The following is a 24691-nucleotide window of genomic DNA, read 5'->3' on the forward strand; positions in this document are numbered from 1 at the left end:
CTTGCAGACCTGCTTCACAGCCTGTGAAGTGACTCCCCTGCAGGTGGGGAGCCAGGGGCTCGAACTGGGATCCTTACCTGGATCTGTGTGCCTCGCTCCACGTGCACTTAACCCGCTACGATAGTGCCCGACTCCCTATTTTTAAAAAATTTCCTTTGTGTACATATTTTGCACTTTGCTTTAAATATTGATTTATGGCAGTATGTTACAGTGCTGTTCCACCTCTTACAAAGTAACTCCTTTCTGCTACCTTTTTTTGGGTCACACTCTTTCTCCCTTTGGTATTTTCTGTTAGTCTGTTCTCCAGTTCTTTAGCTTTGTCATTTTGAAATATTGTACAAATGCAACAATGCCTCACATTGGGAGTGGAAAATTTTCCCTAAGCATTGTGTTCTTCCATTCAGGTTGTTTTATGTATCAACAAAATGCTTGTCCCTGCCTTCCTGCCCCCCACCTCTTTATTACTTAAATTTCTTTTCTTTTTCTTTTTCTTTTTTTTTCCTCCAGGGTTATCACTGAACCTACTGTTCCTGGAGGTCATTTTTTCATTTTGTTGGATAGGACAGAGATATTGAGTGAGGAGGGGAAGATAGAGAGGTGAAAAGAAAGACACCTGCAGACCTGCTTCACCACTTGTCCAGTGACGCCCTGCAGGTGGAGAGCCAGGGGCTTGAACCTGGATCCTTGCATGGTTACTTAAATTTATTTCTAAGGGTTACTATTTTTTTTTTATTATTGAGTAATACTCAGTAGTATAGACAATCAGAATTTAACCATTTGCTTGTTAACTGGTTAGAAAACCATTTTTCCATTTGAGTTGTTTTCAGTAATTACTATTGTATGCTATGTCAATACATTTAACAGACTCCTTTTGTGGTGTAGAAATGTAAATTGTCATTTCACATTTGGAAGCTTAGTATATATCCCTTTTCTTGGTATAACATTGAATACCTATTTGTTCTGGTTATGTAATTAAATATTTCTTATTGGGGAAATGTTTTATAAGATAATTATCTCAGGTGTACAATTTTATACCTCCCCCCAAAATGTACTAGAACACTTTCTTATATATTTTATCTAGCTTACTTGTAAACTTTTAACTTTTGTTTTCATCATCAATCATACTTAAAGTCATAATTAACATTTAGAGTATTAAATATTTCTTAAGTAGTACATTGATGGTTTGGACTTAGAAGCCAGATAACCAGCTTTTGAGTTAATTCCACAATTCCATCTTTAAAAAATGAGAGTGTTTGTAAAGTATGTAGAGTATTAGTTGGGACCATGGGAGGTGGTACAGTGCTGAATTTGAAGCATGAATCCCAAGTCTAGTCCCTACTATTTCATGTACCATCGTGATGCTCTGGTCCTCTCCCTCTTACTACATATAGCTTATGTAAATAAAATCTTTAAAGTTTAAATAAATAGGGGACCAGGCAGTGGCATACCTGATTAAGTGCACTTCTTTACCCACTGCACCACTGCGCGGCCCCCTATTTTTTGTTTTACCCCTACTTTATTTAATAGAACAGAGAGAAATTGAGAGGGGAGAGAGAAAGAGACACCTGCAGACCTGCTTTACTGTTGGTGACGCATCCTCCTTGCAGATGGGGAGGAATGGCTTGAATCTGGGTCCTTCCTGATACTGTGTATTGTCTCCCTCTTTCTCTTTCATATATGTGGTGCTAGGGACTAAATCCAGGCGATCAGTCATGTAAGATGCTCACTCTAATGTTGAGTCCCCTCCTTGGTCATTGAATCTTACAGTTAAGCATGAAATTTATTATGTGTGTATACATACATACATACATACATATATATATATATATATATATATATTCATTCCCCTCTTGTCACTTTGCGGCGGCGGGACGCGGAGGAGAGAGAATCCAAGCGTAGAGGGAACACAATCCTTTATTTGCGCGGGCCCCTCAGTGTTGGGTCTGAGCGCAGTGGTTCAGGCCACGTGGAGCTAGCCAAAAATGGCTGTCCCCCGCTACATGCACCACCCTTCCGTCACCAAGGTAAAAAACCAGGCGGGGGGGGGGTGGTGGTGGTGGAAGTAGGAGGGCCTTTTATAGGGCAGCAGCCAGGAGTGACGTGTGGGGACAGGATTGGTTGGGAGAGGCACTTGAGAATACCATATTAACTCTAGTGGGAAATGGCAGAACCTGAGGGGACAGCCTGGGAAATGTGACTGCATCTGTATAATTCCCCAGAATCTCCCCCTTTTTATTTTTTATTTTTTATTTTTATTTATTTATTTTTTTCTCCTCCTCCAGGGTTATTGCTGGGCTCGGTGCCTGCACCATGAATCCACCGCTCCTGGAGGCCATTTTTTTTTTCCCCCTTTTGTTGCCCTTGTTGTAGCTTCGTTGTGGTTATTATTATTGCCCTTGTTGACGCAATTCGTTGTTGGATAGGACAGAGAGAAATGGAGAGAGGAGGGGAAGACAGAGAGAAGGGGAGAGAAAGATAGACACCTGCAGACCTGCTTCACCGCCTGTGAAGCGACTCCCCTGCAGGTGGGGAGCCGGGGGCTCGAACCGGGATCCTTACGCCAGTCCCTCTGCTTTGCGTCACATGCGCTTAACCCACTGCGCCACCGCCCGACCCCCCCCCCCTTTTTCTTTATATCTAATGGACACAGTATAGGAAATATAGAGTGGAGCAGGCTTAAATGTTTTTAAGGAATGCCGTGCTCAGGTGGGAAGATGTAGGACATTTTTGTGGGGGAGGGAAAAATTACATGACCGCCAGCCTTGTGAGATTCATGTGTCCCCCCCGTGCTCAACCCCTTTTTAGAGAGAGAGACTTACCTGGAGGGACTCATAGGTTAAGCTCTGCCAGGCTCAACCATCTCCTCACAATTTTTCTACTTTATCTTTTTATCTAGTCATCACATTAAGATGGTTCAATGTCTGTAAAAGACTATCTGTGACAGAAGAATCGTAGTGTAGGGGTGAGCAGAAACCTTTTGGGCATAAACCTAATGCTATAAAAAAACAGGAAGGGCAAGGTGTCCTCTGCCTCTGGGGGGGCAAGGCTTCGTAATGAGGGGGCGTTTCCTGCCTCAAAGGGCAGACCTGTGGGCGGGAGGGCATGGCCCACAAAGCAGAGGGGCTATTTGGCTTTGTATAGTCCTCAAGGCAACAGTCTGCAAAGTCTATGAACTACTCAGGGTCAGTCTTTGAAAAACCAGCAGCGGGAAGGGAAGGAAGCTGCTGTAAAATTGTGTAAAGTGTCCAAAGGGTAAACCAGCACGTCCAATAGAAGTGTCAGTCCAAAGTAGGCGAATAGGGGGAGAAATGGCAGGAGATGAAACGCTGCATGTCTATCTACATGGGGAAGATCAGCCACTGGAATTCCGCTTTTCTGTAGAGAGTGAGCTGGAACCGCCAAAATGTGACAGGCAAAGCAGAAGCAGGAAGGGCAGACAGGCAGTAAGAAAGTTCTGTCCTTGGAGTCTGTGAATCAGGTTCTTCAGATCACGTCAGGTGACATCTTGGGATTGGGGAGGGTGTGTGCCACTTTAGTCGTGACGTCTAGTGGGCGATGTCAGAGTGTGCAGGGGTCCAGATGATTTTTCCCGGGATTACTGTGAAAGAAACACATTCTCCTTCCCGTGGTTAGCAGGGCATCTGATATGAATTTTTTTTATAGAAAAAGAGGTTTTGTGCCTTAGCCAACTGAATATTGGCGGGATGTATCTCCCCTTATATATTTTTTTTACTTAATTGAGCCTAGGCATTTGGCGGGCCTTCTCAACAACCGTTTGTCTTTGGGGGTAGTAAGGGATGTCTGTGGCATGGGTGATGTTATAAAGGGAAACATCTTTAAATTGTTGGCTGACAAAGGCAGGTGTATAGTGGCAAGATGAGATACGCCAGTTAAGTGTAGAAGAATATGTGAATATTGTTAATTCACATAAGTTGTATATGGAGGAACTTTTTATAGTTTAATACCTTACCATATGAGCAGATGATTCTTCATGTGAAGGCTTGACAGCTGTAATCACTTACTTGTGAAAAAAAAAAGACTTGTAACAAGTTAGAAATTTACTATAATTGATAGCTCGATGATTATGATTGGTTTAAGTATCTTTATAATTTTGTTTAAAGGTCATCTAATGTGACCTCTTGTAGCAGTCTCTACAGCAGCATCTTCAGACCACTTTTAGTTAAAATATATATATTGATTTTTTCACCATTTTTACTTTGAACTATAAACAGACTCAGGTTACTTAGAGAGTTAACATGTTAGTGACAGTGGTTTTAACATTTACAGTGCCAGATTGATGCCAGGTCTGTTGTGGATTAATTTCCACAAGAGAGCTTACAGGGTACTTTGGGGGCCCTCTAAAAGCGCCCTGTATAGAGAATTTGTATTTTAGTTTTTGGGCTGTATTGTCACGTTAAATATTTAGACTTTTACCTTAAATAGTTAGTTACTTTTAGCAAATTAATTTTACCTCGACTGGTAATAATGTAGCTTCAAGGTTACACTTTTAACCATTAAGTTAGTATTTACCAAACTTGACACATACCCATAAACATTTAGTTACAACACATAGGAGAAGAAAAACTTTTGTTATGAAAACATAGCATTTTAAAAACAAATTTAGGGGAGTCGGGCTGTAGTACAGCGGGCTAAGCGCAGGTGGTGCAAAGCACAAAGACTGGCATAAGGATCCCGGTTTGAACCCCGGCTCCCCACCTGCAGGGGGAGTCGCTTCACAGGCGGTGAAGTAGGTCTGCAGGTGTCTATCTTTCTCTCCTCCTCTCTATCTTCCCCTCCCTCTCTCCATTTCTCTCTGTCCTATCTAACAACAACAACAATAATAACTACAACAATAAAACAACAAGGGCAACAAAAGGGAAAAAATAAATAAAATAAATAAAAAATTAAAAAAAAACAACAAAAAAAACAATTTTAGATCCGTCTTTACTGACACAGTTTAAGACTAAGCACTTTACATATATACCAAGACTTATATATAAAAAATCAAAAGAGAGAAAAAAAACTTTTTTTGGAATGTTTCTGAACGTCTCCAGAAACCTTGGCTGGGTCCAGCATTTTTATATAAAGTCAATTAAGTTTAAGAGTACTCTGAGCAAAATGGGTCATACAAAAATTTTTGTCATTTAACACACTCACAAAACACAACTTACCAGTCATAAGATGAGATATTCAGAGAAGGGGTAGGAGAGAGGGCTCTGTGAGCCAGATTTTTCAGATTTCGCCACGTCGTATTATGGATCCTGGGGTGCATCCTGCATCTAGTCCTCTTGCAGTATTTCTTGTTCTTCAGGAATAGCAGCGCCATCATGCGGGTATTGTCGGACATGGTGGGCAGGAACCCAGACAGGTTTGGAGTAATTCTGTGGAAAAATGCATGTGAAACCCCTCCCCATGGTCAATAGGGGTCAGGCCCTTTCCAAATTTTATTGGGTGGGTCTTTCCATTTGACCTTAATAGGTGGGAGGGTTGATGATATTTGCCAATGAAGAATAATAGGAGGTAGGTCCGAGTTTTTGTAAATATTAAAGAGATTTAATGTAGTTAAGGCTTTTGCTAGCTGCATATTGGGGGGTACATTCCTCCTTTATCTTTATTTAATTGAGCCTTAAGGGTTTGATGGGCCCTCTCAACAATGCCTTGTCTCTGTGGATTATAGGGAATGTCTGTGGTATGAATAATGTTCCAGAGGGAACAAAAATCTTTAAATTGTTTGCTGGTAAACATAGTCCCATTGTCAGTTTTCAGTTGAGGAGGTAAGCCCGTTACAACAAAGCAGGAGAGCATATGGCTTATAAGCTTTTTTGAGCTTTCTCCCATCTGAGCTGTTGCACACATAAATTTAGAAAAGGTATTAATTGAGACAAACCATATTTTTGTTTGCTAAAGTTGGATATATGGGTGACATTGATTTGCCAAAGAGCGTTGGCTTTTAAGACTCGGGGGTTAACCCCAGGAGTTTGAATAGCAACTATTTTTATGAGACTTGCACAGGAAGAACATGTAGCAAGGATGTTTCAACTGTGGTAAAGGAACGTCAGGAAATCGAGCTCAAAGGCCTTTAAGATTAACATGGGTTAGGGAATGAAAGTCAGCAGAATTAGAGACAGAGACTAGGAGAATTCCTGTGGAGGCAAGGCGGTCAGCTACAGCATTCTCTTTGGACAGGGAACGAGGAAGAGGGCTGTGGGAACAAAGGTGTTGAACTTACAGTGGTTGGGTTCAAGAACAGAGCATAGAGGCAGTTTCAATCAAGAGAGGGGAAAGTGGGTTGTCATCAATTTTCACATAAGAATGAGCAAGCCATGGAAGTAAGTTAACAGTATACACACTGTCAGAAAAAAGGTTGAAGGATTCTGGTACAGCTTTTAATGCAAGGAAAACAGCATGAAGTTCTTTGTACTGAGGGTAATTATCAGGAAGCTCAGTAAAGAGAGGTTTAGGGGATTGCTTGTCTGGGTAATATATAAGGGCAGCAGCTTCCTTTAAAAGAAACTGGCGCAAACATGGAGGAACAGGTAAGCGAGCAACAAGAACCAGTGTGCTGCCAAGGGAAGGCCTGAGGGGGCCGTTTTTTGCCTCTGTGGGCAAGGCTTTATCAAGTTAAAGGACCTTTCCTGCCTCTGGGGCTTCTCTTGCCTCTGGGGGGCATTACTTGCTCGACGGGCATTTTTGCCTCTGTGGGCATTACTTAGCATGGAGGGAGGGTATGGCCTAGAGTCCCAGGGAGCTGGCTGTAGTCAGTCTTTGAGAAACCCAGCAGCATAAAGGGAAGCTACTGTAGGGTTGTGTACCAGTAAGTCCGATAGAAGTGCCAGTTCAAAGCAGATGTCCACTGAAGAATTGCCCGGGGGCTGAATTGTTGCATGAAGAAGGTCAGCCGTTGGAATTCTACTTTTTTGTAGAGAACTTGACTGCTGCAATTAACTTACTATGAAACAAAACTTGTAGCAGGTTAGAAGTTTACCACAATTGATAACTCTATTAGAATTGGAAGCCTTTTTTAGTATGATTTTAAGGTTGTTTAAAGTTTAAACAATAAAATGTGGAATAAAGAAATACAGCTTCTCTGCTCAGCCGTGTGTCCGCGAGTTTCTGTCTACTGCCGCGAAGCTAGCCTGGCCTACTGGCGCCCCGAACTCTGACGACAATATGTACTTTTAAAATTCTTTTTTAAAGATTGATTTCTGACAGAAGGGAAGAGGAACCAGACCATAACTCCAGCACATGCAGTACTGAGGACCTATGACCCCAAAGCTTGGGAGTGTAGGGCCTTATCCATTGTACTAACTCCTAGGCCATGATAGTTTTAAAAATATTTTTTTTATTAGGGGATTTATAAGGAAATTAGGAGCATACATACTTTCTACTTTTTGCACATGAGAATGTAATTGCCAAACTTGTGATGTAGTGGTAGATGCTTGGATTGTTGGGCTGATGTTTATCTAAAGGTGGTGCTGGACTATACTTTAGATAGATGGGATCTCTCCTTTCTTGTCTAAGAAATTATAGGTAAAGGGCCTGGGAGAAGTCTTAGTGAATAGAACATATTCCTTGCCATTTCTCAGATCCTGTGTCCAAAACATGGGTTCACTATGGATAGCATGGAGGGAGGACAGAGAACTCCATAGGTGGTGAAGTCTTCCTTCATATATATATATGTATATATGACTAAGAGATGAATTAGGCATATTATACATATGAGAGATCCTGGGTTCATTCACCTGCACATTAAACTATACCTATCCCTTCCTTTCTTCCTTTCATCTGACCTAACTGCTCTAGGTTAACTTTTTCAGATAGAAAGAGACAGATAGTGAGGCCTAGAGAGATAAAGATAACAAACTTTCTTCTAATGTGTGGGATCTGGGTCTAGTACATAGAACACCAGGCATAGCAGGTGCAGTATTCAGTTGGACTATTTTTTTCCTTTTATTTTTCATTTTTTAAATTTATTTCTTTATTGGGGAATTAATGTTTTACATTCAACAGTAAATACAATAGTTTGTACATACATAACATTCCCCAGTTTCCCATTTAACAATACAACCCCCACTATGTCATTTATCATCCTTCATGGACCTGTATTCTCCCTACCCATCCACCCCAGAGTCTTTTACTTTGGTGCAATACGCCAATTCCATTTCAGGTTCTAATTGTGGTTTTTTTTTTTTTTTTTCTGATCTTGTTTTTCAACTTCTGCCTGAGAGTGAGATCATCTCATATTCATCCTTCTGTTTCTGACTTATTTCACTCAACATTCTTCTTTTTTTTTTTTTTTTTTAAGATTTATAATAATAATATTATGAGAAAGATAGGAGGAGAGAAAAAGAACCAGACATCAATCTGTCACTCTAGCACATGTGCTGCGGGGGATTGAACTTGGGACCTCATGCTTGAGACTCTAAAGCTTTATCACTGCGCCACCTCCCGGACCACCAGATGAGCTATTTCTCTGGCAACAATATTTTCTTTTTAAGATAGACTTTTTAAAAAAAATAGCACTGATCAACTCTGCTTTATAGTTGTGCCTGGGATTAAAGTGGGGACCTTGGAACCTCAGGCATGAAAGTCTTTGCATAACCATTGTACTGTCTCACTGGTCCTAAGATAAGATAGACTTTTATGATGTTGTAGTGGAGTCTTTTTTCCTTATATTCTTATTCCTTCATTCGTTTTCAGTTTATTTCATTTAGCACCTTTGATAAGTAATAAGTGACAAAGTGTTTTTTTTTTTTTTACAAGAGCACCTCTCAGCTCTGGATTATGGTGGTGTGGGGGATTGAACCTGGGACTTTGGAGCCAGCCTCAACCATGAAAGTCTCTTTGTATAACTGTTATGCTATCTAACCCTGCCTGATAAGTGCTACTTTTTTTGAATCAATGGTTGGTAAAATGAACATAAAAATCTCTGGTTAAATGAATGAACTGGAATATTGCCATTTTGTCAAGTTGTTTTTGCACAAATTCGGTCACTAGTACATACTTTTCTTTTAAGGTTAAAATGGGCTTGTTGGTGGACCTGACAAATACTTCAAGATTCTATGACAGAAATGACATAGAAAAAGAAGGAATCAAATATATAAAGCTTCAGTGTAAAGGGTAAGTCATGCATTGAGACTTTATTTTTGAAACTTGCTGAAATTTATAATATTCTTCTTTAAAAATTCTTCTTTCATACTTCTAGACATGGCGAGTGCCCTACAACTGAGAACACTGAGACATTTATTCGTCTCTGTGAGCGGTTTAATGAAAGAAACCCACCTGAGCTCATAGGTATGTATGGCTTCATTGTGCAGAATTTTCTAGTGTCATTAGGTTTCTATTCTCTTTTTTTGTAAGTGAGCTGATAAGTTATTTTTTTCTTTTAAATGTGATCAAGTAGTGCTTCTTAGAATAATAGAATAAAGTTAATTGTATTTATGTAATTTTCACATTTTTCAAGATGATCCCACCTTCAGGTCTGCTTTTGGAAAGTGTTTTAAAGACTACATACTTAATGTTAAAATTTTGAATTATGAGTCTGGTGTTAGCTCAGCGGGTTAAGCGCACATGGTGTAAAGTCAAGGACTGGCACTAGGATCCTGGTTTGAGCCCCTGGCTCCCCACCTGCAAGAGAGTCACTTCACAGGCAGTGAAGCAGGTCTGCAGGTGTCTATCTTTCTCTCCCCCTCTCTGTCTTTCCCTCCTCTCTCCATTTCTCTTTGTCCTATCCAACAACAACAAAGTCAATAACAACAACAATAACTACAACAACAACAAAAAAAAGTGCAACAAAAGGGAATAAAGAGTTAAAAAAAATTGAATTATGTAATGTATGCATATTTCTAAAGTTGGCTTTTTTCACTCAGTGTTGAGTGTAATCTGTGAGTCTTTGTAATTTTTTTTTTCTAAAGTATGGTATTTTATCATATGAATATTAAGTTATACATTACTGAAGGACTATTTGTTAGCCACAGAGTGCATTTGATGGTGGTTCCAGTAGGCTATGCCTTCTAGCCTTGATATTAAGTAGCCTACACCATCTATTATTTATGTAACTATTTTCTTTGATTTTTGTATTATGATGAAATTTGTAATGATGCATTTTTCAGAATGAATCACCATTGTTTATCCGTTCTTGTATTGTAGAGAGTTACTTTACTAGTTACTTATTTGATGCTACTTTTTAAAAAAATTTTTTTATTATCCTTTATTTATTCTATAGAGACAGCCAGAAATTGAGACGGAAGGAGATGATAGAGAGGGGGAGGGAGACACCTGCAGCACTGCATCAGCACTTGCAAAACTTTCCCCTTGCAGGTGGGGAACAGAGGCATGAACCCAGGTCCTTGTGCATTGTAGCATGTGCGCTTAACCAGGTGCGCCAGATGCTGCTCTTTGTCAGTGAGGCACAAGTTCTTGAAACACATCAATGGAGAAGACAGAAAAAGATTTCTAATTTTTCTGGAGAAGAATGGAGAGTAATGAGAGTTCTGTAGTAAGCAATATATACTGTACACAACTGCATATTCTTAAAATGACAGTTACTTAAAGTGACATTTAGCTTATTTATTTTGCTATTATAAACAATGGAGCTGGGAGCACTGTAGAATTTTTTTAGTCCAATATTTAACTTTGATTTTTTGTTCTTTCATGTATTCATATGGTTTGAATTGAGGATTTGTCCATCTTAAATGTATCTTACATAATCAGTTCATTACTTCATCACAGCTTATTGAAAATTTTTTCTCCTGATGAGAGTTTGTAAATTAACTGTAGATTGAATGCTTGAATATATTTCATGAAAAGCTTTCCAGTTCATTTGCCTTTTAATTTTTGTTAGTATCATAAAGCCTTTTATTTGGTGTCACTGTATTTTATTTTGCTTAAAAATATTAATCAGTTACTTTTTCCCCACTGAGAATTAATTATAAAACTGTTAGAAATGTGGAAAAGAAAAAAGAAAAAAAAAGAAACGTGGAAAAGTACCCAAATAGAGAGAGAGAGGGAGAGAGAGAGAGAAAGAGAGAAAGACAGACACTGTCTTACAACACCTATTATGGGAAGATACGATAGGCTGTACCTGTCTGTCAACAACTGTGTTGTAAACCATTAGCCCCTTTCCCCCATAAAGGGCAGGGGATAAAAAGAGGAAAATAAATCCAAACCAAAAAGATGACCAAAAAAAAGAAGCAATAAAGTTAAGGGGCATATTGGGACACAGGTAAATAAAATCATCAGCTTTACTGCAAAACAAGCAATAATTATAAAATATAAGTCTATGAGTCTTGCTAATGTTATTAGTATTAATACTGACTAATCCTTATTGAATATTTCCTCCCTGCTAGTTATATATAAGCCATTTTATGTATATCATTTCATTTTCTTCTTAGCATAGTCCTAGTCCTTAGTTTTGTCACCCCTTGCTGGGAGAGCCCGATGGTGCTTCTTCCCGAGCAAGTGCTCTTTGGGTTGGAGGGAACTCAACTGGAGCCAACCTGGGCTGTTGCTTGGGAGAGGGGTCAGGAACTCGTGCCGAGCTAGCTGGAATTCTCGGAGCCGGAAAGCAATCCCCAAGAGTGTTAAAACAGAAGAGCAGCTGTATATATACTCGCCAAGTAGGGTGGAAACAGGATGTGAGGTAGAGAGGGTGGAGCGAAAAGAGACTGGTGGAAATCAGGGTGACTACGAGAGGGGGCGGAGCAAAAAGACATCATGAACCAGTGGGGATTAAACCAATGCCCTGCAGGCAGGGCGGTTCCTAGGTAACTGGTTATGTAAATAGACTGCAGGGATAAGCTGGGGGAAACTGGCATACTGCCCAACAACCCCTTACTTGATGATAAGAAGCATGGAAGACTTGGGAAGGTTATATGCCTTAAGGCCATTTAAACAATTCAGAAGGCATAGAATTTGTTAGCTGCTAAAACAATTTTCGTTGAGGGTTCACACACTATACCTCTCTTTTGTTATAGAAGTACTGAATACCAAAGAATAAAGCTTTTAAGAAGTGTAGATGATCTTTTTGAAGAAAATATACTTGGATATTAACAGATTTGAAGTTAATACTTGTTTCCAAATTGATTTCAAATTTTAATCATAAAGTCTCTTGGACATTGGACAAATTATTATGAAGCTTATTTCTATTTGTAATATCTCTTGCCTCCATTTAGTCAATAAATACTGAGCACAGAAAAATTGACTAATAAAGCAGGTGAGATTATGAGAAATAGAAAATTTGAAAAATAAAGTAATGAGGGACCTTTTATGTATCAGTTATTAAAACCTATCACAAAGTGATAGAAGCTACAATTTTTTTTTAGTGGTGATAAAGTAGATGGTTTTCAAATTAGGAGGTATGATTATTCAGCAAATGGTATTGAGATATGCAGCCACTTAAATAAGATACATTTGAGATGGATTAAATAATTTTAAAGTACCCATGAGAATATATGAGAAAACATAGGTCAATGTTTTTATAAAAAATATTTATTTGGGAGAGAGGAAGAGTAGGAAAGAGAACCAGAGCATCAGTTTGACACATTTGATGCTGTCTTCCTAGCCCTAGGTCATTATTTTTAAAATTCTAGGATAGCAAAGGATATTTCTGGCATATCACCACTGGCAGAATCTGTAAATATGTATCTTGATTTAGGAGTGCTTCTGGACTTTCTGATTGAGGATTGTAATTAGTGATGTATGCTTTGTTTCCTAGTGAGGTGGTACAGCATAGAGTGCATGACTTGAGTGAAGGGTGGGAGAGATGGAGAGACAACTGCAACACTGCTTCACCACTCACAAAGCTGTCCCCCTGCAGTGGGGACCGGGAGCTCCAACCCCAGTCCTTGTGCACTGTAATATATGCATTCAACCAGGTGAGACACCTCCTGGCCCCAGAATCTAGCTTTTTTAAAACAAGCATTTTATGCACATTTAATTTTGAGGCTTGTCAAAATTGCAGTGCTATCTGTTAATAATATCTATTTGCCCAGCAGATGTGGCTGGAAACTGTAGATGGAGAAGTGACTGAAATCCTCACAATGTTTCTATGTGATAAATGGCAATACCCCCCCTCCCCCACTTTCCCTTCTATAAGGAAACTGAGGATTTGAGTAGAATGAAAAACCACAACATTGAAGCTTTCTTCAATGTTTTGGGGACCAGGCTAGAACCTGAGCCACATACATCGTGAAGTAGCACACCATCAAAGTGAGCTATTTGTCAACTCTTATGTATAAACTTCTTGAAACACTTAGAAACCTGAAGCCTTTTATGATCTTGAAGGATTTATGGAAATTTTCTTTAAATGTTTATACTGTTTGAATATAAACTTCTTGAAACACTTAGAAACCGGAAATCTTTTATGATCTTGAAGGATTTATGGAAATTTTCTTTAAATGTTTAATTGTTTGAATATAAAAAATATTTATTGATATGAGAGAAGTGAGGGAAAGAGAGAAGACACACACACACACACACACACACACACACACACACACACACACACACACACACACACACACACACACACCGGCCCCCCACACTCTCACTCTACCTACCACCCCCAGAGCATTATTCTGGTACTGGGGATGCTAGAGGCTGAATTTAGGATTTAATGTTTATAAGTCATGCACTACGCACACACCACACACACAGCCCAGAGCATTACTCTGGTACTGTAGATGCTGGAGGCTGAATTTAGGATCTAATGCTTATAAGTCATGCACTCTACCCACTGCACCACCTCCTGGGTTGAGATAGCATTGCATTATGACATAAGTCTGCTTCATTAGGGTGTGTATATACTAAATTCATTATGAAAAGCCCAGTGTTGCTTCTCCATACAGTTGACTCCTCTACCTGATTTACACAGCCTCTTCTCGACTCCCTTTTAATTGTCTTATAGTTTAAAACTTTACTTTTTTTGTTTAGCAAATGAATTTTATTTTTTTTAGTAAGATAAATGTAGATGCCACATATGATGAGATCTCACAGGCTTTGCCTTTTTCCATCCAATGACTTTATTAAAGATAATACTTTCTAGCTTTATCCATGTTGATGCAAGTGACTGGGTTTCTTTTATAATGAATTCCATTATTATTATGATATATCTTCTTTATACAGTCCTTGGGCCATTTAAACAACCCAGAAGGCATAGAATTTGTTAGCTGCTAAAACAATTTTAGTTGAGGGTTCACACACTATGCTTCTCTTTTGTTATAGAAGTACTGAATACCAAATATTCAGTACTGAATACTGAATACACTTCATTGAAAATGTTTCATTCAGCCTGGGAGTATGGATTGACCTACTAGCACTCATATTCGCAGCAGAGAAGCAGTTGCAGAAGCCAGACCTCCCACCTTTTGCACCCCATAATGATTTTGGGTCCACACTCCCAGAGAAATACAGAACTCCGTATCTCATCCCCTCCCTTGAAAGCTTTCCTATTCTTTATCCCTCTGGGAGTATGGACCCAGGATCATTATGGGGTGCAGAAGGTGGAAGGTCTGGCTTCTGTAATTGCTTCCCCACTGAACGTGGGCATTGGCAGGTCAATCCATACTCTCAGCCTGTCTCTCTCTTTCCCTAGTGGGGTGGGGATCTGGGGAGGCAGGGCTCCAGGACTCATTGATGAGATCGTCTGCCCAGGGAATTCAGGTGGACATCATGCTAGCATCTGGAACCTAGTGGGATTAACACTCAGGGAACTGGGCTACAGCCCCCCGCACCCCCGCAGTGGGGAAGCTTCATAAGCAGTGGAGCAGGCCTGCAGGTGTTTGGCTTTATCTCTCCCTCTCCCATCTCAATTTATCTATGGGGGGAAAAATAGATCCAGCAGTGTCCACATAATGCATTTTGTTGCTGAGACTTAAAGTCTTTGATTCTTTTTAATTGCATTATTTTGTTGGAGAACTAAATGATTTACCTCCAAACTAGTTCATATGTTGGCTTTATCTGATTCCTTCTTCTGCTGTCAGTTAACTTTTTCCTTTTATTTTCTTATGGTCCATAAAATGGTAGTTAAATATAAAGACTTAATTATATTCAGTTTCAGGATTTTAGGCAGGAATTCTATGTATTTTATGCTGTAAAGTTTCTTTCATACCATCTCAGGAATCATATACTTTGTAGTTATCCCACTTTTAGTGGTACTAAGATGAATAAGTGGATTCAGATGGTGGTAATTTTTTTTCTTCTGTTATGAAATTCTTTAACTCCAGATTTTAGTGGGCACATTTTCTTTTTTTTTTTTTTTTTTATTTAAGAAAGGATTAATTAACAAAACCATAGGGTAGGAGGGGTACAACTCCACACAATTCCCACCGCCCAATCTCCATATCCCACCCCCTCCCCCGATAGCTTTCCCATTCTCTATCCCTCTGGGAGCATGGACCCAGGGTCATTGAGGGTTGCAGAAGGTAGAAGGTCTGGCTTCTGTAATTGCTTCCTCGCTGAACATGGGCGTTGACTGGTCGGTCCATACTCCCAGTCTGCCTCTCTCTTTCCCTAGTAGGATGGGTCTCTGGGGAAGCTGAGCTCCAGGACACATTGGTGGTGTCTTCAATCCAGGGAAGTCTGGCCGGCATCCTGATGACACCTGGAACCTGGTGACTGAAAAGAGAGTTAACATACAAAGCCAAACAAATTGTTGAGCAATCATGGACCCAAAGCTTGGAAAAGTGGAGAGGAAGTATTAGGGAGGTACTCACTGCAAACTCTAGTATACTTCTGCTTTCTTACTTTGGTGCCATACTCCAAACTCAGTCAATTTCTGCTTTGCGTTTCTACTTCTTTTTTTTTTTTTTTTTACATGCATAACATTCCCCAGATTCCCATTTAGCAATACAGCCCCCACTATTTCATTCATCATTTTTCATGGACCTGTATTCTACCCACCCACCCACCCCAGAGTCTTTTACTTTGGTGTAATACTCCAATTCCATTTCAGGTTCGACTTGTGTTTTCTTTTCTAATCTTGTTTTTCAACTTCGGCCTGAGAGTGAGATCATCCCATATTCATCCTTCTGTTTCTGACTTATTTCACTCAACATGATTTTTTCAAGGTCCATCCAAGATCGGCTGAAAACGGTGAAGTCACCATTTTTTACAGCTGAGTAGTATTCCATTGTGTATATATACCACAACTTGCTCAGCCACTCATCTGTTGTTGGACACCTGGGTTGCTTCCAGGTTTTGGCTATTACAAATTGTGCTGCCAAGAACATATGTGTACACAGATTTTTTTGGATGGATGTGTTGGGTTCCTTAGGATATATCCCCAGGAGGGGAATTGCAGGGTCATAGGGTAGGTCCATTTCTAGCCTTCTCCAGACTGTTCTCCACAGAGGTTGGACCAATTGACATTCCCACCAGCAGTGCAGGAGGGTTCCTTTGACCCCACATCCTCTCCAGCATTTGCTGCTGTTACCTTTTCTGATGTGTGACATTCTCACAGGAGTGAAGTGATATCTCATTGTTGTCTTGATTTGCATTTCTCTGACAATCAGAGACTTGGAGCATTTTTTCATGTGTTTCTCGGCCTTTTGGATCTCTTCTGTGGTGAATATTCTGTCCAGTTCCTCCCCCCATTTTTGGATGGGGTTATTTGTTGTCTTGTTGTTGAGTCTGGTAAGCTCTTTATATATGTTGGTTATTAAACTCTTATCTGATGTATGGCATGTAAAGATCATCTCCCATTCTGTGAGGGGTCTCTTGGTTTGGGTAGTGGTTTCTTTTGCTGTGAAGAAGCTTTTTAATTTGATGTAGTCCCATAGGTTTATACTTGCCTTAGTCTTCCTTGTAATTGGATTCGTTTCATTGAAAATGTCTTTAAAATTTATGCGGAAAAAAGTTCTTCCAATATTTTCCTCTAAGTATCTGATAGTTTCTGGTCTAACATCCAAGTCCTTGATCCACTTGGAATTTACTTTTGTATTTGGTGAAATACAGTGATTCAGCTTCATTCTTCTGCATGTTTCAACCCATTGTTTCCAACACCATTTGTTGAAGAGACTCTGCTTTCCCCATGTAATAGTCTGGGCCCCTTTGTCAAAGATTAGATGTCTATAGGTGTGGGGCCTCATTTCTGGGCTCTCAATTCTATTCCACTGGTCAGTGTGTCTGTTCATGTTCCAGTACCAAGCAGTTTTGATGACAATGGCCCTATAATATAGTTTGAGATCTGGCAGTGTGATGCCTCCGGTTCTGTTCTTTTTTCTCAAGATTGTTTTGGCAATTCTAGGTCTTTTCTGGTTCCAGATAAACATTTGTAGCATTTGTTCTATTCTCCTAAACAATGTGCTTGGGATCTTGATGGGGATAGCATTAAATTTGTAGATGGCTCTGGGTAATATATTCATTTTGATGATGTTAATTCTTCCAACCCATGAGCATGGAATATCTTTCCACTTCTTTGTGTCTTTTTCAATTTCTTTGAGTAGTGACTCATAATTTTCAGTATACAAGTCTTTCACTTCTTTGGTTAGGTTTATTCCTAGATATTTTATTGTTTTTGTTGCTATAGAAAAAAGGAACTGATTTCTGGATTTCAATTTCTTCTAACTTAGTATTTGCATAGAGGAATGCCACTGACTTTTTAATGTTAATTTTATAGCCTGACACATTACTGTATTGCCTGATGATTTCCAAAAGCTTCTTGCTAGATTCCTTAGGTTTTTCCATGTATACTATCATGTCATCTGCAAATAAGGAGAGTTTGACTTCTTCTCTTCCAATCTGTATTCCTTTAATTCCTTGCTCCTGCCTGATTGCTATGGCTAGAACTTCCAACACTATGTTGAATAGTAATGGTGATAGTGGGCAGCCCTGTCTAGTACCTGATCTGAGGGGAAATGCTTCCAGTTTTTCACCATTGAGTATGATGTTGGCTGTAGGTTTGCTATATATAGACTCCACTATCTTCAGGAATTTTCCATCTATTCCTATTTTTTGTAGTGTTTTGATCATAAAGGGATGTTGTATTTTGTCAAAGGCTTTCTCTGCATCTATTGATATGACCATGTGGTTTTTGGTCTTGCTTTTGTTGATGTGGTGGGTCACATTGATTGATTTACGTATATTAAACCAACCTTGCATGCCTGGGATAAACCCCACTTGGTCATGATGAACAATCTTTTTGATATACTGCTGTATCCGGTTGGCTAGAATTTTGTTCAATATTTTCGCATCTATGTTCATCAGAGATATTGGTCTGTAGTTTTCTTTTTTGATTGTGTCCCTGTCTGCTTTTGGTATCAGGGTGATGTTGGCTTCATAGAAGCTGGCAGGGAGTATTCCAGTGTCTTCAATCTTCTGGAAGACTTTTAAAAGTAGAGGTAATAGTTCTTCTTTGAAAGTTTTGTAGAATTCATTTGTAAAACCATCTGGTCCAGGACTTTTATTTTTGGGAAGATTTTTGATAACTGTTTCAATTTCATTAGCTGTGATGGGCCTGTTCATGTTATCCACTTCCTCTTTACTTAGTTTTGGAAGTTGGTAGGTATCTAGGAAATCATTCATTTCTTCCAGGTTCTCTAACTTGGTGGCATATAGTTGTTCATAGAAGCCTCGCATGATATGTTGAATTTCTGCAGTGTCTGTTGTGATATCTCCTCTTTCATTTACTATCCGATTTATTTGGGTCTTCTCCCTTTTTTGTTTTGTGAGTCTGGCTAAAGGTTTGTCGATTTTGTTTACTCTTTCGAAGAACCAACATTTGCTTTCATTGATCTTTTGTATGGTTTTCCTATTCTCAATGTTATTTATTTCTGCTCTAACTTTAGTAATTTCTGTCCTTCTGGTTGCTTTAGGGTTCCTTTGTTGTTCTTCTTCTAGGTCTTTAAGATGTGCAATCAGGCTGTTTATTTGTGCCTTTTCTTGTTTCCTAATGTGTACTTGTATAGCTATGAACTTCCCTCTTAGGACTGCTTTAGCTGTGTCCCAAATATTTTGATAGCTTGTGTCTTCATTTTCATTGAACTCTCGAAACATTTTGATTTCTTCCTTTATTTCCTCTTTGACCCAGAAGTTGTTAAGAAGTGTACTGTTGAGCTTCCACATTTTGGCACTGTTACTAATCTTTTGTTGATTGTTAAGTGTTAGTTTAATTCCACTGTGGTCTGAGAAGATGCTTGGGATGATTTCAGTGCTCTTGAATAGGCTGGTGCTGTCTTTGTGGCCTAACATATGGTCTATCCTTGAGAATGATCCATGTGGATTTGAGTAAAATGTGTATTCCAGTTTCTTGGGATGAATGATTCTGAAAATGTCCAATAGTTCTAGTTTATCTATCTCTTCATTTAGCTCCCTTATGTCTTTACTGATTTTCTTCCTGGATGATCTGTCAAGTTGAGATAGTGGGGTGTTGAAGTCCCCTACTATGATTGTGTTACTGTTAATATATTGCTGTAGCTCTTTCAGTAGAAGTTTGATGTATTTAGATGGCTTCTCATTGGGTACATAGATATTAATAATTGTTAAGTCCTCTTGATTGACTGATCCCCTGAGCATTAAGTAGTGTCCATTCCTATCTTTTTTAATCTTATCTATTTGAAAGTCTATCATGTCAGATATGAGAATAGCTGTTCCTGCCCTTTTTTGTGGGCCATTGGCTTGAATGATAGTTTTCCATCCTTTCACTTTAAGTCTGTGTTTGTCTTGTTGCGTTAGGTGAGTTTCCTGTAGACAACATATTGTTGGGTTGTGTTTTCTGATCCATCTTCCTACTCTGTGTCTTTTAATAGGTGAATTCAGGCCATTCACATTTATTGATATCAAAGATTGAAGATATTTTAACGCCATTCCTGTAGAGTTTTAGAGTGTTTTGATATATGTTCTATTTGTGGTGGTCTGGTTGTTTATAGGAAACCTTTTAGAACTGCTTTCAAGGCAGGCTTGGTGATGGTTGCTTCCTTCAACTGTTGCTTGTCTGAGAAGGTTTTGATGCTTCCATCTAGTCTGAATGACAATCTAGCAGGATATAGTATTCTTGGCTGAAAGCCTTTCTCATTGAGCACTCGATAGATATCTTGCCATTCTCTTCTGGCCTGTAGTGTTTGTATGGAGAAGTCTGCTGCTAATCTTATGGGTTTTCCTTTGTAGGTGACTCTTTGTTTTTCTCTTGCAGCCTTGAGGATCCTTTCTTTATCCTTATTCCTTTCCAATCTAAGTATGACATGTCTTGGTGTCTTTAGGTCTGGGTTAATTCTGTTTGGGACCCTCTGGGCTTCTTGAATCTTTATGTCTTTGGTGTTATCTAGACTAGAGAAATTTTCAGCTATTATGGCCTGGAGAACGCTTTCTTCCTCCCCTTCTCTTTCTTCCTCTGGTCAGCCAATAATGCGTATATTGTTTCTTTTGAAGTCATCCCATAGGACTGTGTTGTTTTCAGCATCTCTTAATCTCTTTTTGAGATCTCTTACTTCTTCTTTAGTTGTCTCTAATTCATCCTCAATCTTGCTAATTCTGTCTTCAGCCTCATTGATTCTATTCTCTCTGCTCTCTACTACTTTCTGGAGTTCATCTATTTTGTTGCCCTGCTCTGATACTGTTTTAGCTTGTTCAGCTAGTTGCCTTCTTAGCTCAGCAATTTCAGCTTTCAGCTCTCTAATAACCATGAGATTATTAGAATTTTCTTCCATATTCTCATTTGTTGTTCCTGCAGTTCTGATTACAATTTTTTCAAATTCTTTACTCACTCCTGTTATTATTTCCTTAGCTAATGTTTGGATGTTGAACTCGTTGTTTTGTGCTTCGCCCTCTGGAGGACTTTTAGCTGGACTCTTGTCCTGGTTCGAGTCTCCATTATTTTTTCTTGTTGTTTTAACCATTTTATATAAGTTAACAGTTTTTTCAATCCCTGAGTTGGAGTTCAGTGGTGTAAAAGCCTTTTTTTTTTCCCCTGTAGGCTATGGTAGCCTGAGGGCTTTTAAACTATCAATAGGCTTCTTGGCTTAATCAATGACTCTTGACCAAGAGATAAAGCAGGGTGTGGCAGAGATAATCCAGTGGTTATGCAAAGATACTTTCACAGCCCTTCAGCTATGCCACCGAGGTATAGGTCTTCTCCTGAGTTTCCTGGTTAGATCTCTGTGCCCTGGTGTCCCTCCCTGTTGCTGCTCCAGATTCTGAGGGTAGTAGCAATGGAGACTCAGAGTTGTACTTGGTGAGTCTCTGGGGAGTCCTTTACTCCCTTCAGCTGTCCCCTTGTTGGTGGGGCAGACTCGAGGTGGTGTCTCTACTGACAAACTGTCGAACTGTTAGCAGTCACTTAATCTCTCCTTAGGCCCCTCTCTCCTCTCTGTCACCAGCCACGCGTGTTTGTACTCACGGGTGATTTAGTGGGTTTCTGTGGTCATTCTAGTCCTGTCTTGTTTCGGTCTGGGTGGTCTCCTCTGTATTCCTAGTTGATCCGGGAGAGGAGAGGAGAGGAGAGGAGAGAAAGAGATCTGCTGCTCGTAGCTCCGCCTCCGGAAGTCGAATCCATTGGGCACATTTTCTGATGATGATTATGCTTCCAGTCTTTCAGCCTTGAGTATGATGTTGGCTGTAGGTTTGCTATATATGGACTCCACTATTTTGAGGAATTTTCCACTTACTGCTATTTTTTTATAGTGTTTTGGTCATAAAGGGATGTTAGATTTTGTCAAAGACTTTCTCTGCGTCTTTTGAGATAATCATGTGGTAGATCTCGTTGATTTATTTACATATATTAAACCAACCTTTCATCCCTGGGATAAACCCCACTTGGTCATGATGAACAATTTTTTTTAATGTACTGTTGTATCCGGTTGGCTAGAATTTTTTCCAAGAATTTTAGGATCTTTGTTCATCAGAGATATCATTCAGTAGTTTTCTTTTTTTGTTGTATCTCTGTCTGCTTTTGATATCAGTTATGCTGGCTTCATAGAAGCTGGATGGTAGGATTCCTGTATCTTCAATCTTTTGGAAGAGTTTTGAAAGTATTGGAAATAACACTTCCATGAAGGTTTTGCAGAATTCATTTGTAAAACCATCTGGTCCAGGACTTTTATTATTGGGCAAGCTTTTGATAACTGTTTCATTTTCTTTGGCTGTTCATATTTTCTAGTTCCTCTATTTAATTTTGGAAGTTTGCAGGTATCTAGGAACTAGTCCATTTCTTCTGGGTTCTCTAGCTTGATGGTGTATAGTTGTTAACAGAAGCCTCATGATATGTTGTATTTCTCTGGTATCTGTTGTGATATCACCTCTTTCATTTATGGTTATGTTTAGTTGGGTCTTTTTTTTTTTGTTTGTTTTGTGAGTCTGGCTAAAGGTTTGTTCATTTTGTTCACTCTTTCAAAGAACCAACATTTACTTTGTCGATCTTTTGTGTGGTTTTATTCTTTTTCTTTTTTGCCTCCAGAGTTACCACTGGGGCTTGGTGCCAGCACTAGGAATCCACTGCCCTGGAGGCTATTTTTCCCATTTCCTTGTTGTTGTTATTGTTGTTATAGCCTTGTTGCTGTTGGATAGGACAGAGAGAAATTGAGAGAGGAGGGGAAGACAGAGAGGGTTAGAGAAAGAGAGACACCTGGAGACCTGATTCACCGCTTGCCGGGCTAGCTTCGAGAGTGGGAGATAGACGACTTGGAAGGATCAAGCTTGCATCTAACCAGTGGGGATTAAACCAATGCCCTTTAGGCAGGGTGGGTCTCAGGTAAAGCAATGATTATGTAAATAGACCACAGAACCTACTGTGATGATCAAAACCGAAGGGGTCTTAGCAGCAGACCAACAACTGCTTGCAAAGGGACCCCTCCTGCAGGTGGGGAGTTGGGGGCTCCAACTGGGATCCTTATTTGTTCCTTGTGCTTTGCGCCTGTGTGCTTAACCCACTGTGCCAGCCCCCAATGTTTTTCTTTTCAGTGTTACTTATTTCTGCCCTAACTAGTAATTTCACTCCTTCTGGTTGCTTTAGGGTACTGTTGTTCTTCTAAGTCCTTAAGGCATGCAATCAGGTTTTTAATTATTATTATTATCTTTATTTATTGGATAGAGACAGCTAGAAATTGAGAGAATGGGGGGGATAGAGAGGGAGAAAGACAGAGAGACACCTGCTTCACCACTTTTTTTTTAAAAAAAAATTATTTAATTCCTTTTTTTGCCCTTGTTGTTTTTAATGTTGTAGTTAATATTGATGTCATTCTTGTTGGTAGGACAGAGAGAAATGAAGAGAGGAGGGGAAGTTATAGAGGGGGAGAGAAAGATAGACACCTGCATACTTGCTTCACCACCTGTGAAGTGACTCCCCTGCAGGTGGGGAGCTGGGGGCTGAACCGGAATCCTTCTGCTGGTCCTTGTTCTTTGCACCACGTGTGCTTAACCTGCTGTGCTACCGGCCGACACCTGCTGTGCTATGGCCGGTGGTACATGACTCCTGGTACATGACACTTTCTTAGTAATTGTTAGTTTCTGTTTTTTCAATTCTTATTTTTGTTGCTCATTCAAACCATGGTGTCTCACCTTCAGCACTTTCTTTCCGTTTAATGGTGTTTTCTTCTTGGTTTGACTTCAAAAGAACAGTAGTGTTCCATTAATACATATACTAGTTAACATTTTTGAAATGCTGTATACATTTATTTAAACATGTTATCGATAACATTTAAATAAGACAAATTTAAAATAGTTAATAATGAGTCAGTCTTTAATTGTAAACTGCTTTACTTGCCACTAGATGGACCCATTCCTACAGTGAACTGAAGTATGCAGGTAGCTTGCTTGGTAGAGCACACACTTTACCCTATGCAAAACTCAGGTTTAGTGAGCCTCCAGCCCCACCTGGTGGCTTTCTGCACAAAGGGAAGCTTCATAGTAGGTGGAGCTACTGTGAAGTCCTTCCTCTCTGCCTGTTTCTCTTTCTGTCTCTGTTTCTATCTGATTGAAAAATCAAAACAAAACAAAGAACGGCCCCTCTGGGAGTGGTGGAATCACACAGGCCATGCAATATTGCTAATATTTGTTTTGATAGTTTTTGTAAATTAGTGTGTAGGAACTCCCATGTGGTGTCTGTGGCTGGAACCCTGCTCCTTAAAACTGAGCATGCAATGCCTGTGATCATGGGTCACCTCCCCAGCTAGCTATATTTCTTGATTTTTGAAAAATATGATTGGTCTATTTTGCAAAAGTATGACTGTTGATCATCATGATAACTATTCTTTTCTATTGAGAAAATTTACTCAAAATTTGTGGAGTGGTGGTGGTTTGGTGTGTGTATCCATGCCCTAGAGTTGTATGTTTGATGAAAACGCCTCCAGATTTAAAATTCTCTGTTTTTATTTCTGAGAGACATCTTTAGATGTTTGGAGACAATTTGTAGCCAGTAAATACTGCTTGATATTCAAACTTATAAATAGTGGTATGTCTATGCTACTTAGACATGCTATTAATAGTTATATAGCTGATCAAGTCTTTTCAAATGCTGTTTTGTAAAATGGTTAACATGTTTTCTTACAGATTGGAAATTTAAAACAAAATCAACCTCTGATTTGATTTATTTTAAACTAAAGCTACTTGTTTTTTAGGTGTGCATTGTACACATGGCTTCAATCGTACTGGTTTCCTCATTTGTGCCTTTTTGGTGGAGAAAATGGATTGGAGGTATTTTTTTTTTCTTCCTATCATGAAAGGAGAGGTATTTAATAGTTGCTAAATGGTTTATTGTTCTTTT

The 24691-nt window shown here is 39.4% G+C and overlaps 1 protein-coding gene across 2 annotated transcripts in view; it reads left to right on the forward strand.

The window, feature by feature from the left end:
• RNGTT (RNA guanylyltransferase and 5'-phosphatase) overlaps positions 1-24691 on the forward strand; it is a 301664-nt gene that overhangs the window by 15295 nt on the left and 261678 nt on the right. For both annotated transcript variants that reach the window (XM_060205495.1, XM_007533539.3), the window contains exons 3-5: positions 9017-9120; positions 9206-9294; positions 24546-24621. In XM_060205495.1, coding sequence (XP_060061478.1) covers positions 9017-9120; positions 9206-9294; positions 24546-24621 — 269 coding nt within the window. The remainder of the gene's footprint in view (positions 1-9016; positions 9121-9205; positions 9295-24545; positions 24622-24691) is intronic.

Source organism: Erinaceus europaeus, chromosome 13 (assembly GCF_950295315.1).
Source record: "Erinaceus europaeus chromosome 13, mEriEur2.1, whole genome shotgun sequence".
Taxonomy (NCBI): Eukaryota; Metazoa; Chordata; class Mammalia; order Eulipotyphla; family Erinaceidae; genus Erinaceus; species Erinaceus europaeus.